A 13,169-nucleotide genomic window follows, 5' to 3' on the forward strand; every position below is an offset into this window, starting at 1 on the left:
AAAAAAAAGCAGGAACTACATAAGATTGTGAGGATCAGCCTCAAGTTCCAGCAGGTCTCAGTGCTGCCTGTGGCACCTCGGTGTGTGCGCATCTGGGAACCGCATGGGAGTAGGATGTGGTTTGAGGGGTTAGCTCTCCAGGTCACAGGAGCTAAAAGAAGGAAAACAAACTGTGTGTGTAAACTGTGTTTAATGATACTTCTCGGGGTCAACGGGAGGCTCCTGTACACCTCTGTGGGGTGAAGATGCTGCAGGAAGCTGCCTGCCCTTGCTGCTCAGCAGTAAAAAGGGTCTCTGTTAAATAAAATATCAGCACAGACCTCAGCAACGAACCGGGTGACCACACCGGTCAAATTGCAGAGTTCTCTTCAGTGAGGCAAGATGAAGCAGAGAGATCTTACAGCTGCTTCAGGATGAGTGCACAAAATCCACTCCAGGAGCTCAAGACCCAGGTTTGTGGGGAAGGTGCTGCCGTTTGCATCTCGGGGGGGATTTTCCCCAGCAGGCTCTCTGTGCAGACAGGTGGGTTTCTCCTGCAGCATGCCAAACCTGGGGTACCTGGGCTTGTACAATTTGGTTGCTCTTGAATTATACGCAGCGTAAGAGCCAGCCAACTTTGTCATATTAGAGAGGCACACTGCAAAAAGACTTTGAGCAGCTACAGAAGGACCAGCCTGGGTGCAAGGCTTTTGTTCTGCTGCGTCTCTGCATTTAGGACCTTTTTTTGGACATGACTTGGTGGAACATTTTATTTCCTAACTGAAAGAAAAAAGAGACTACAAAACTCTGGGACATGAATACAATTTTAAACCTAGAGAAGCAGATCCAGAGCATATCATAGTTTAATGTGCTCCCTCTGCTTAATTCATCTGCCATTCTAAACAAGATGTGCCTCGGCTGAATGAAGTCTCAAATAATCACATAATAGAAGTCATTTATTCTGAACCAGTCTCATTCTCTGGTGATATAAATAGGCTGTGCTATTCTACAGTGTTTTGTCAGTAGGGATTAATTAGCAATTGACCCTTGGTTGGGATTTTTTCACTCCCTCCATTTTTCATCTTACAGTGCTAAATGGGATCTTAACATTGCTTCAAGAAGCTATGCTTCCTAAGCAGTAGTTTAATTTATCTCTAGGCTATATATTAGTAGTTTAATTTATCTCTAGGTTATATATCAAGAGTGAATAGTCAGGGTGGAATTGAGTTTATTATAAAGATGTTCTGTTAGAAGACACAGTAGTACAATGATTTAAACATGCTGTTAAATTTTCCATTAATGCCCAATTCTGAATATGAACACGGAGAACCACACTTTACATACTTTACATTTAGTTTTCTAATAAATAAGTTCAATAAATAGGGACTTTGCAGATTAAGAAGCTGTATGTCTGAACAGAAGCTGCTTTACAACGATGTCAAAAAGTAACGAGGGCTACTCCTGTTTGTTACCAACCACTGAAAATCAGAAAGCAAAATATAAATATTTTACTCTTACTATGAAGACTGGAGGAATGAGGATCTGCTTAAATCACCCCTAGGATTACACAGAACTTAATTTTGTACACTAAATTTATCATTTAAAGCATGCCTTCATACTGCTTTTAACACACAATATTTTCAAACACATTTCTTAAAAATATGAGAAATGAATGACTGCCCATGTAAGGTTTCATCTGTGCTCTGATCACTAGCTCTTGTATTACACAACATTTCAGCTTGACTAATTTTAGATGACCTATTCCACATTTGGAGAAGATATACAATAAACGGGTAGATTTAGTCTGTAGTATATTGCAACATCTTGTTAATACAGTAATTTGTCACAATACCAAAAAATTAATTCCCTCCCAATTATTTATACATATATATAATATAAACCATATATATATTGTTTTTTATAGGTATATTCTTGGGAAACAACTTTCATGTTCTCTGTAAAGATTGCCAGGAACAGAAATATTCTCGCACCAAAAGAAACCGCAGGTAACTCAGGTAATGTAGTTCCACTCCTCTACAAGGCACGGCCAGTCTCAGCAGACACGTTTCTGGCGCTCTACCCGTAAAGACCTGCAGGATGACCGCAACCACGAGCGGCCAAGGGCAGGGGCTGCAGCACGCAGTGCCCAGGCAGGATCAGGCCGCCGGCCCCTCTGTGCACCAGCAGCAGCTCACGAAGCGCACCGCTGCCCGCGGGTGCGAGGCAGGTGCCTGCACCGGCTCCCGGAGCCACCCACCCGCCCGCGCGGCGGTCTGCTGCGGGTTCCGCGTCTGCCACGAGCAGCCGCCGTGAGCTGAAAGCATAATCATGCACACACGTCGGTAAGCCTATCTTTTGTAACACGCTGGCATTCGAAGACTGAATCATAAACGTTACCAAACTACCAAATAATTATCAACACTAGAAGTAGATGAAGAAATAATGAAACCGTAAAGGTGTGCCAGCCGCACCAGGACCTTGATTTACACACTTGTTTACAATGGCAAGCGAGTGAAAGGACAGCACCGAGGCTCAGTATGTGGACTGAGCATCAGAAGAGAAGATGCTGCTCTTTCTTACTTTTATTTCCTATTTTTAAAGGGAGGCTAATGAAGATCGCTTTGAGTGTGGGAGACTAAGTCACTGAAACAGAAGCACTTTGATTGCTTTCTTCCTTTAGGGGATTTACTTCATTTTACTTTATCTGACACAAGTCAGAAAGAAACGAGAACATTGTAAGGAGAAGGAAAGCTGAATTTTGACATGTTATTCTCCATTAAGATTAAAGTTCTTCCACTTACTTTGTTAATTTTTTTTCTAAGATCAGAAAAAGAGGCTTTATCTAAAATGAGTTTGAGAGACTGATAAATTTTCCTCACACACTTGTAGCACTATCGCGTCCTACTCTGTCAAAGTGGAGGATTTTTGCAAACCGTTCCCAAATCTTTCGCATTAATTCACAAACTTGTATCTCCATTCTGCTTATACTCTGATAAAATATTGAGAGTCATTTCCTCACTTTTAGACTGCACATTGTGTTCACTTCTTCGGGATGATTTCCTGGTTGCCCTGGAAAGCCGCCTTCGAAAGGTGTCACCTGCCAGGAAATAAAGAATGGGGTCTACACAGCTGTTGAGGCTGGCCAGACCCCTCGTCACTTGGTAAGTGGCATAAACCTTATCGTTGAAGGCACACATTTGTGGAGTCTGAAAATCCACCCTGGCTCTTAGATTTAAGGTCTTCATCACGTGGAAGGGAAGATACGACACAGCAAAGACTGTCAACACAATAATAACCAGGTAAATCGACTTTCTCCTGAGAGGAGAGTTGTCCAAATCTTTGTAAATCAAAGCTTTCACAATTAGTCCGTAACAGCCAAGAATCACTATGAACGGGATGCAGAACATGAACACCGTGGTGCACATGCTGTAAATGAAGTAACTTCTCAGGTAATCATCGGTCGTGGTGTCGTAGCACGTAATGGTTTTATTTCTCCTTATCCCCGTTCCCGAGTAGAAGAGTATCGGCGAAATCACAGCCACCACGATGACCCAGACCAGGGTGCTGATGTAAACGGCGTTCTTCTTCTTCAGCCTCCCCAGCGACTTCAGGGGGTGCACGACGCCCGTGTACCTGTGCACGCTGATGCATGTTAGAAACAAAATACTGCCGTAGAGGTTCACGTGGAAAATGAACCTCTGCAGTTTGCACATGATATCCCCGAAGATCCAGTCGGTTTTATTGAAGTAGTAAAAGATGAGGGCGGGCAGCGTCAAGACGTACAAGAAGTCGGCCAACGCCAGGTTGAACATGTAAACCGAGATGCCGCTCCAAGGCCTCATGTGGAAGACAAACATCCAGATCGCCACGCTGTTTCCCAAAAATCCAGTGATAAAGACTAGAATGTAGACGGTGGGCAGGTAGTAGAACTGGAAGCCGGTTTTGGTCAGGGAGCACTTGGTGGTGGCATTTCCCGCCGACCAGCCGCTGCCGGACAACAGGTTGGGTTCAGTTCCATTCAAAGCAGCAGAGATGAGGGCTTCGGTCATGATCTTTCCAGCAGGGTCACATAAGCCTGAGGTGAAGCAGCAAAGTCTCTACAGGGCCAGCGGCGCATCTGAAAGACAGCGACACAAGCGCAAAGGGAGCCTGGCGGGATGCACGGGCTGCCGGGCCGCCTTCCGAGCGCTCCCGGCGGGGGAGCCCACGCGTGCGGCTGGGCGCTGGGCTCGGCGCTGGGCTCCAAACCCCTCCCGGGGGGCGCCCCCTGCCCGCCGCGGCCACGGCACGGCTCAGCACGGCTCGGCTCGGCTCGACACGGCGAGGCTGGACGGGACGGGACGGGACGGGACGGGACGGGAGGCTCGGAGCGCGCACCGAGAGCGCGGCGGCGGCCGCCCCGGGACGCGGCGCAGCTCCGGGCGGCGGTGCCGCGGGTGGGGGGCACCGGGGGCACCGGGGACGGGGGCACCGCCGCTCCGCCCGCGCCCCTCCGCCCCGCTCCGCTCCGCTCCCCCCCGCAGCCCCCGGGCAGCCGCCGCCGCCGCCCTCGCCCCCCGCCGCCCCCCGCGGCCCCCCGGCGCCCCCACCTGCCTCCCGCTCGGCTCCGCTCTCGGCCGGGGCGCGGCGTCCCGCCCGCGGCTGCCATGGCCGGGCCGGTCCCGTGTCGGGGCCGGGGCTGCTGGCGGGTGGGCGGCCGGGAACCGCGGGACGGCCCCTGCCTGGCTCCGCCGCGGGGAGCGCGGCCGCAGCCCCGGTGCCGCGGGAGGCTCCGCGCCGGCCGCGGGCGGGGGCGGGCGGGGGCCGGGGGGGGCCGGCTCCCGGCGCCGGCTCTGCCCAGGGGCGCGCCGCCCGCCCCCCGCACCGCCCTCGCCCGCAGCCGGGCGGCGCCCGGGGCCGCTCCCCGCCCTCGCCCTGCCGGGGCCGGGGCCGCCCGGGGACCCTCCTCCCGGGCAGACGGACCCCCCCCCGGGACAGACAGACGCCCCCCCGGGACAGACAGACCTCCCCCCGGCACGCCTCCCGCCCACGCGGGACACGATCGCGGGTGGGCCCGGCCCCGGCGAGCCCCCGGTGCTCGGTGCTGCGGGGGGCAGCGGCTCCCTGGAGCCCCCGGGGGGGCCCGGCCGGTGGCAACCTGCTGGCTCCGGCGCACCGAGCCCGGGGCTGCTCCCAGCTGAAAGCTGCGCCTGAGACGGAGGGCTGCTGGTGCCTCATGAATATGTATTCCTCTCTCAAACTTTTGAGGCTGCCTGAATGATAAAACTACTTTGTCGAGAGAGCTTAATTGGGAAATCAGCTGCGCATTGTGCCCCTGTAGGAATATGCAAGGGGCTGCAGATGGAGTCGCCAAGTTGGCATTTACTCGGGGCCAAGTTACGCAGACTACAGCTTTGAAGCAACTTCTTAGATTTTGTAATAATAAGACCTTTTCTTCTTATACATTCATTTTTTTTCTTTTTGTACTCATCCACTGGCTGCACATTTACCATGAAGAATCGTTTTAGTTTTAATACAATTGAATATGGAGAGAAAGGAAGGCTAGGGAGGGACCGAGACAAGCACAGCAGCACCTGTAAAGAATGGATTGTAAAAAATAAAAAAATAAAAAATTGCTAAACTGTTCAGTGGTGCCCTCTAGGATTTTAAAGTGCTAACAAAAATTACTCCTCAGCCACAGCATTGCCACAAGAGAAAGCGCCCAGCCCACAGAGCAGACATGCGAGGAGCACACTATAACAGGGTCAAGCCCACAGTGCTCATTTATAAAAACATCATCTTGCTCCCCGGAGAATCAGCTGCATGGCCAAAACCAGAGTTTATTTGAATAAAGGACTTGGATTATCGTGTTAAAAATTAAAATGGAACAAACAAAGCAATGTTATTAGCACACAAGAGGTCCTTCAGTTTATCTTTCGCTTTGCAATTGTTATTTCATTAGCGATTTTGTCAGGCCCATTGCTAACGCCTCACTTCTTTTGGCAGCTCTCGAATTCTGTCTTGAGAACATTTTGAGTCATGCTGAAGCAGCACTGATAGCATCAGTAAACACGCACCACGATCTGCAGCCTGCTTGCTGCTGTGAGCTGAGCAGCGCCGGAAAGCCAAGCGGCGGAGCCCAGAGGTCAGTGCCTGAGCGCTGCCCGATGCGAACCGGGGCAGGGGCAGCTGCTGGTGCCTGCCCGCTGCGCTGCCGGACCCTGTGCCTGTGCTGGTGTGCCCCAAGGAGCCTGGCGTTTGTTCTCATGGGGCCTTTCTGCCTTCTCTTGGATTAGGCTTGTGAGCAGAGCTGTGAAAGGGGCCGTGGGTCATTTTCACGAGACCCTGAGAAGCACGAAGTCACCAGCGCGGGGGTGCTCAGCAGCGTGTGCTCATGTGTCCCAGTCTGCCCAGGCACCCAGGGCAGTGGTGCCACCGACGCCAGGTATCCAGCTCCAGCACAAAGTCACTGCTGTGTGGAAGTGGCACCTCTGCTGGTGTGATGTTCCTGTAGGGCTGGTAGGCATGTTAAGGAAGGATATGAATAACCTGAAGGTCAAAGGGAATCTCCACCAGTCATGATGCTTCACATCACTCGGCTACAGCTCAGTTCATCCATTACTGAAGACTCCAAGCTCACATTTACAATCTGGTCTGAGAATCTGCAGTGTCTTTTCTATGCCAGGGCAGGATTTTCCAAGAGACCGGCCTCATCCCTCTAACTTTTTCTTGAGTGCCCCCTCATTTTTCAGGGCGGGAGCTACAGCGTTGCAAGGGTGCTGCTCACATGCATCGGGCTGCCGCCTGCCCTGCAGCTTCTGGCAGCACCCTCAGGGTGCCCACGCATGGCTCCGGCTTCTCCTGGTTGGGAACCTGTGCCAGCAGCTGGCCAGGTGCTGCCACGTGCCACCAGCAGCAGCATCTTTCCAGAACACTTGTCCTTGCTCAGAACAGTGGGAAGAGACGTTTCCCTTCTCTGCACATTTTTTAAATCCCTGGCATTCTTGCCTCCTTTATTGCTCCTGCTTCATCCAGGCTTCCCGTTTCCCTTTATGCACCCCAGTTAATGCAGCGGCTCAGTATCTGGCTCTTTGCTGAGCGTTGCCCACCCCACCTGGTAGCTCTGCCTTCGTTACTTTGCCCCTCTTCTGCCAGCCGGGGGCCAGTCCCACTCCTGATGGGGGGGCAGTGGGAGGCAAGCACAGGGCGGTGAGGCTCCCTCCTCTGCTGCTCCTCGGCACCACGGACCTGCCGAGGACACTGCCGCTGCCCTGTGCCACCAGAGGTCCATGAGCAGCCACTGTCCCTCCTGCTTCATCCCCAGCCCATGTCTCGGCACCTCCCTTCAGAGCCTGGCAGTGCTGGGAGCGGAAATCTCACGTACTGCTAAGTGTGCACATCCTGACTGCAGTGCTTCAACAGTTAAAGGTCCAAGCTCTTAAGTGAGTAAAGAAAAAGGCATATTTTTTAGCAGCCATACTGTTACATGACTTCATCTGCAGCCAGCAAATTAGCGTCTTCCTGCTTGTATCACTAATCTGTTCTTATTTTGGAGCACAACCATAAAACATGTTACATTAGCACCTTTTCCTCCATAACTCCAGCATATGCTTTTGTAGCTGAATAGGTTTCTAGCTGGTATAGCTGAAGCTGAATTCCTTCCAGCTTTGCCTCTTAACGCACTTTCTGCAAAATCTAGGATTTTATACCACTGATTTCCATTAAACTGAATGTTTTGTTCTTTTAACAGCTGATTTAACTCAAAGGGATGATGTATCCCTAACGAGAGAAGAAAGCACGCTAGCGAGCAAATGGAAATTCCCAGTCAGCCCAATTAATGCTGAACTATAGCAGTGTGTGGGTGTGCGAAGGGAACGGGCTGGACATAAATCCAGCTGTTGCTACCTGTTGGTTTTGGTTAGCAAAACTTAGGCACAGATTTCAGTATTTCAGTGTGCCAGGAAGAAAAATGGACCCGAACCAGCCTCGGGCTCAGATCCATAGATCACTGCAACGCCTGCTTGCGGTGGAGGTGAATGTGCGTGCGGACACACACACAGGTACAACCCCTGTGTGGGGCAGGGGGGGACAGGCACCGGGGGGCTGCCAGCACCTGCTTGCCCTGGCTGGAGAGGAAGCCCCCACCATCCCCGAGATCCAGATCCCCAAAATTCAGCCCCCTCTTGCTGCCTCGGCAGGGGCCAAGCGGTGCCCGGGCTGCCCCACACACTGTGTGTGCCCCGCAGCCACGGCAGGCGCTGCCCGAAGGCTGAGCTGCCCCTAGTCCCTAGCCCCACATACCGCCCGGGTGCGTGATGTTCTTGCCAGGCGTTATTTTTTGTCTCCGTGTTAATGTCTCCCCTTACCTGCTGTACTTCTGAGCAGCCGCCTGCACACAGCTGAGAGCTTGGGAAATTTTGGCTTGAAGGATTCGGGCAAACGCATCTTCGTACAAAAAAAGGGAAGCTCATCCTTGTCTGTCTAAAAATACTTAAAAATACATAGAAAACAGACTGTTAGCAATGGCTATTTACACCATCTCCTGTTTCCTGCCAGCTCTAACTTCGCATGCTGAAAATGCCCAGGTATGGCCTGAACTTGTGAGTGAACATATTTGGAACATTTGGGGGTGAGCAGATAGGTACAGGGAAAGTTGCTTTTGTGCTGAGTGTGAGCAATTCCTGCTACCCTCCTACAGGAACTTGTGGCCATTAGCAACTGAGGCAGAAGGCTGGAGGCTGGCAAGGAAGTGGTGTACAGGACAGAAATACCCATAGCACTGAAGACAAAAGCAGTTCTGACCGTGGCAGCAGGCACTGGAGTGGAGCCCTGCCCATGCACAGTGGGTGCGGTGAGCGCGGGGTGAGCACGGTGCAGCAGGAGCAGCGGGGCTGCAGCACGGTGCCCGCTGCGGGTGGTGGCTGTCCCTCCGTGCCCTGGCACAGCACCGCCAGCAAGACCTGTGTGTTGTGGGCAGCCCGGCGCCTCTCCTGGCCCACCACATCACACTCCTTCACACTGGGCAACGTGGGCCAGGCACCTGTCTGAAAACCCTGTGTGTGTGCATCTCTGAACCACTTCAAACCCTAATCAGTTCTGGAGTCACGGATTTTGCAGGTTCACTTCGCAGAGGCTTGTAAAATCTCCCATAAGAGGTGCCTAGCACTCCCTTTCCCACCCCAACGGGCTGTCACGGTGGGTTTCTGTGCTCTGTTGCAGTTCCAGCCCCAGCTCGCCTGAGCAGAGCAGGGCAGCAGCCAGCTGGATGCAGCACACGAGCCAGGTGCCCCGAGAAGCTGGGGCAGGGGCAGCGGGTGGCACAGACCCCGACCCCACACTGCTGCATCCCCAACTGAGCCCTGGCACAGCCACGGGCCCTGCTCAGCCCTGCAAGCCTGAGCTGCCTTTGTGTGCCCTGCCTTGGAAAGGAAACCTGGGAAATGGCAGTTGAAGAGCTGATAAGGATTTTCAGGCATGTCTGTTGCAGATATGACATGCACTGCTGGCTGAAAGCGAGCCTTAGCTGAGCTGCCGCCCCGCTCACAGAAACTGCCAGCAGAAGCCATTCCCGAAGCTCAGCTGGTGCTTTTGCCAACATCTCTGCTTCTCTGCTGCACTGCCCTCCGTGCTCGCTGTCCCGGTGGATAAGAAGTCACTGTCCTTACTGCTGCTCGTGGAGGCTCGGTCCCCTACCGGGGGGTGACAAAATCCTGCAGTCGCAGGGTCCTGGAGGAGACGCACCCCAGCGCGTGCTGCTCAGGCTCAGAAGCTCCTCTCCCCCGCCCCAGCGAGAGGAGAGTGCGCCTGTGTGCATTTTTAATATCTGAACTGACATTTTGCTGTCTTGAAAACAAAAGCTGTTCACGGGCTAATTAGCGAGAGATGCACACAGCAGAACGTAAGCCCCAAGGAGCTGCAGAGTCCCAACAGTGGGTGAACTTTGGAAGACAGAACGACACAGTGTTGAGCACGAAGGATTATAATTTCATATTTATGGTTGGATTATAGATAGGTTATAATTTTATAATCAATAAAGGGTATGTCATGAAAGGAAAGCAAGAGAAATCAGAGTGCTTTATCTGTAATCAGAGTGCTTTATCTGTAAGGCCCAACAGACACCCAGTACGACTCTCATATGTTCCCACACAGATGAATTATATGGCTTTTCTTCTCCCTCTTTGCCTTTAGTAACATTATAAACCAACTAAACCTTCTTAAAATTATGAACCAAAAAAAACCACTGAACTGCCGTGCCGGAATGCCTTCTGTGTTTCAGAAAATGCAAACAGTTTCCGATCAGCCCTGCCGCTGCGATAGCCGTGCGATACAGCCCGGCAATAAATAGAGTTAATGGAAGTGACTTACAAGTCCTAGTTGAACGGCTACACTTCCGGAGTCTAAAGATAACAGTATGCTGGGGAACTTGTTCTAATTACAGCAGGGAGCATCTTGCCTGCTTTCTGTATTGCCATTTTAAATTGAAATCACTGTTCTCAAAAGAAAAGGTCTTTTGTTCAGCTACCAGCCAAGAGAGACAATTCTACTGAGGTTTAATAGTGCGTTAACGCTCGCATTACGCAGTTTCCTCAAATGGCCGTAAGACAAACAGGCAGGAAACAGTGAAGATCGCAAAATTAAGTATTTCAATTAAGTACTTGCTACCTCATGTGCCGAGGGGAATGAACGTGGCGCTCGCTCTGAGGTGCTGCAGTGGAGTGCACAAGGCAGGTGTCCCCACTGCAGGGGCAGCCCGGGGGGGGATCAGGGTCCCTTTGGGCACCTACTGCCTCCTTCCAGCCCTGCTCAGCTCCACTGGCTCCCCCAGAGCCCTGTGCACCCCTACATCCATGCTGCTGCTGCATTGGGACCGAATTTCTCCATGCAGCCGAGCCCCTGCGCCTCCCACCCTGGCTCTGCTGCGAGAACTGGCTCTGGTTTACGCCGGAGGCAGCTTTGGCACAGGTCCTCACCTCTTACCCCAGGGCAAGTTTCAGCTCTGCTCTGCCTGCCGGGGGTGCCCGTGTCTGAGGGGTACCACAGGCACCGGTACCCGCTCTGGAACAGAGGGAGGCAAACGTTATTTAGCAAATACCTGTAATTGCATCGCTGGCAAATCATGGCAATGGTAAACATCATCTGCTAATGTTTAGCAGATGTCAGAAAATATGATAATATTGGATTTTCAGTCAAGTTTCCCTTTTGGTATTTCTTTATAAACCCGCTTAAGTGTAGGCAAAATTGTTTCTTGACATTTTTATATGGTATTTGGATCAGGTCATTTATGTGGTTAAAATAAATCTTATCAACATTAAAATTATAGGAGTTCTAAAACCAGAAGACATTTTCAGATGCCAAACTTTCTTACTGTGAATGAAACACCAGAAAGAAGATTTTAAAACCGATCTGAAACAAAATTGTAAAAGCTAAGGTTAAAAAATCAGAGAATAATAATAATATGATAGGCAAAAATCTAGTGTATTGTCTATGGATTGGAGGGAGCAACCACAGCAGTTTAAAAGGAGCAGGTGAACTCTTGTTGCTGGTAGCAAAAATTACACAACAAAGCCCTTCTGAGCTTTTATCCACCAGCTTTGCTTTGTTTTGTGCCCACATTTTCTTTCCTGATAAGTTCTAAATTAGTTGATGGTGACAGAAGCAGGGCCCCTGGGAGCAGGCCCCCCCACAGGCTCCTTCCCACACTGTTGTCCAAAGGGCCTAACCCAGGAAAGGAAGGGCCTCAAAAATAGCACTCATGGAAATGGAAACTAAGTTATTCAGCTTAGTGCTGCTGCATTATGAAATCCAGGCATTTTTAGCTTTCTTGATGTCATTATTCTATTTAATTTTATTTTGGGAATATGTGAAAACATAGTAATGACAAAGAAGTGTCAGGAGTTCAAGCTAAGTGTTGGAAGTCTCTCGTTTTGGACTCTCTCGTGACAGGTTTGAAGCAGATCAGGACAGGAGCACCCTGAGCAGTAAGTCTGCTCCGATGCCTGGGCTGGCAAGCCCTCTTTCATGCCTCCTGCAGCTATTGTTGCCATTCTCATTATCCTGCCATCTCCACCTCTCACAGCCACTCCAGGCTCCTTCTCCGAGCGCTGCTGCTCCAACACAGCCACCCGGCTCCTTATTCCCTGGCTGTGTGGGTCGCAGGCACCTCTAATGGCTGGGAAGGGAGACCTCGCAGCTGTGTCCCCGAGCACCCCGACGGCCGTGGGCCCAGCAGTCCTACACAGCTCCAACACACCTCTGACAACTCGAGGTAAAATCAGGCAATTCCCACTGACAATTAGGAATGAGGTGATGCTAAGGAATCAAAAAGAGAGATATCAGTACCTGGAAGGGGGGAGAGAGGGGAAATGGGGGGAAGAAAAAAAAAAAAAAGAGCATAACAAAAAGGAAAAAGAAATGCCAACTGAGGCATGCTGATAACGAATACCCTGACAATCATTACTAAGGCCATTTCTAATTTAACGTACAGTCACAGCTCCACAGCTTCAGATTAAGCTACAAAAGCCGGAGCACTGTACTTATGGTAGGAAGTGGCAGTGCTGCAGGGACTTTTCTGTCACCAAGTCCCCAGCTCCCTTGTTTAAATCCTGCCTACAGACAGACTCACCTGGCTTCCACCTGATGGGAGCTGCAGCATCTTGCTCCGCGCTCGCCCTTCCTGCTGTCCCCTTATTGCAGGAGCTGGCCTTTTGCTCAGGAGATGCCCGGGGAGAGGAAACTGGTGTTGGCCATGGAGACCCCCAGGAGATGGAGATAAATGAGGCCAGGAGCATCCAAACCATGAGGTGCTCCCCTGAGACGGTTCAGGCAAACCAAGCAGACTTCCCGTCCCCGCTGGTGACTCTGGGGCTCTTTTCTCCCCCCGAAGAGCAGGTCAGCTCACCCCGGCCGTGCTGCAGCCCGCCGATGGCCAGCAGTGCCAGCTCATCCCCTCCTTTCTGCCTGCACCCGCTAATGCTTTCCATCCCCGTAATGAGCGTTTATTGAGCTCTTAAGGGATTAACCTTTGGCTTTCAAAATTGGAGCTTCAGAAGCTTATTTCAGGAGCCTACTCTAAAAATATACCAGAGAAAAATAATTGGAAATACAGAATCTGTTTTATAATCTCTAGAATTTATCTAAAGAATCTGTCATCAAGGAAAAATACCTCTGTTAATGTTCAAACACGAGTATGTTTGTTGTTGCTCAGACCTTTT

General features: G+C 51.2%; 1 protein-coding gene across 3 annotated transcripts; it reads right to left on the reverse strand.

Annotated features, from left to right (window-relative positions):
• Window positions 1-909: 909 nt before the first annotated feature.
• P2RY1 (purinergic receptor P2Y1) lies at window positions 910-4,768 on the reverse strand. 3 transcript variants are annotated; one of them, XM_082767183.1, is made up of 3 exons: window positions 4,569-4,768; window positions 3,156-4,096; window positions 910-3,076 (listed from the first exon to the last, which is right to left on the reverse strand). In XM_082767183.1, exons 2-3 carry the CDS (start codon window positions 4,026-4,028, stop codon window positions 2,987-2,989), a joined length of 963 nt encoding a protein of 320 aa, XP_082623309.1. In that variant the 5' UTR covers window positions 4,029-4,096; window positions 4,569-4,768; the 3' UTR covers window positions 910-2,986. The 3 variants fall into 3 exon arrangements, with proteins under 3 accessions (XP_082623309.1, XP_082623308.1, XP_082623307.1); XM_082767182.1 differs by having other exon boundaries at window positions 911-4,096; window positions 4,573-4,768; XM_082767181.1 differs by having other exon boundaries at window positions 912-4,096.
• Window positions 4,769-13,169: the final 8,401 nt, after the last annotated feature.

This window comes from Aythya marila (assembly GCF_965140915.1).
Source record: "Aythya marila genome assembly, chromosome: 9".
Classification (NCBI taxonomy): Eukaryota; Metazoa; Chordata; class Aves; order Anseriformes; family Anatidae; genus Aythya; species Aythya marila.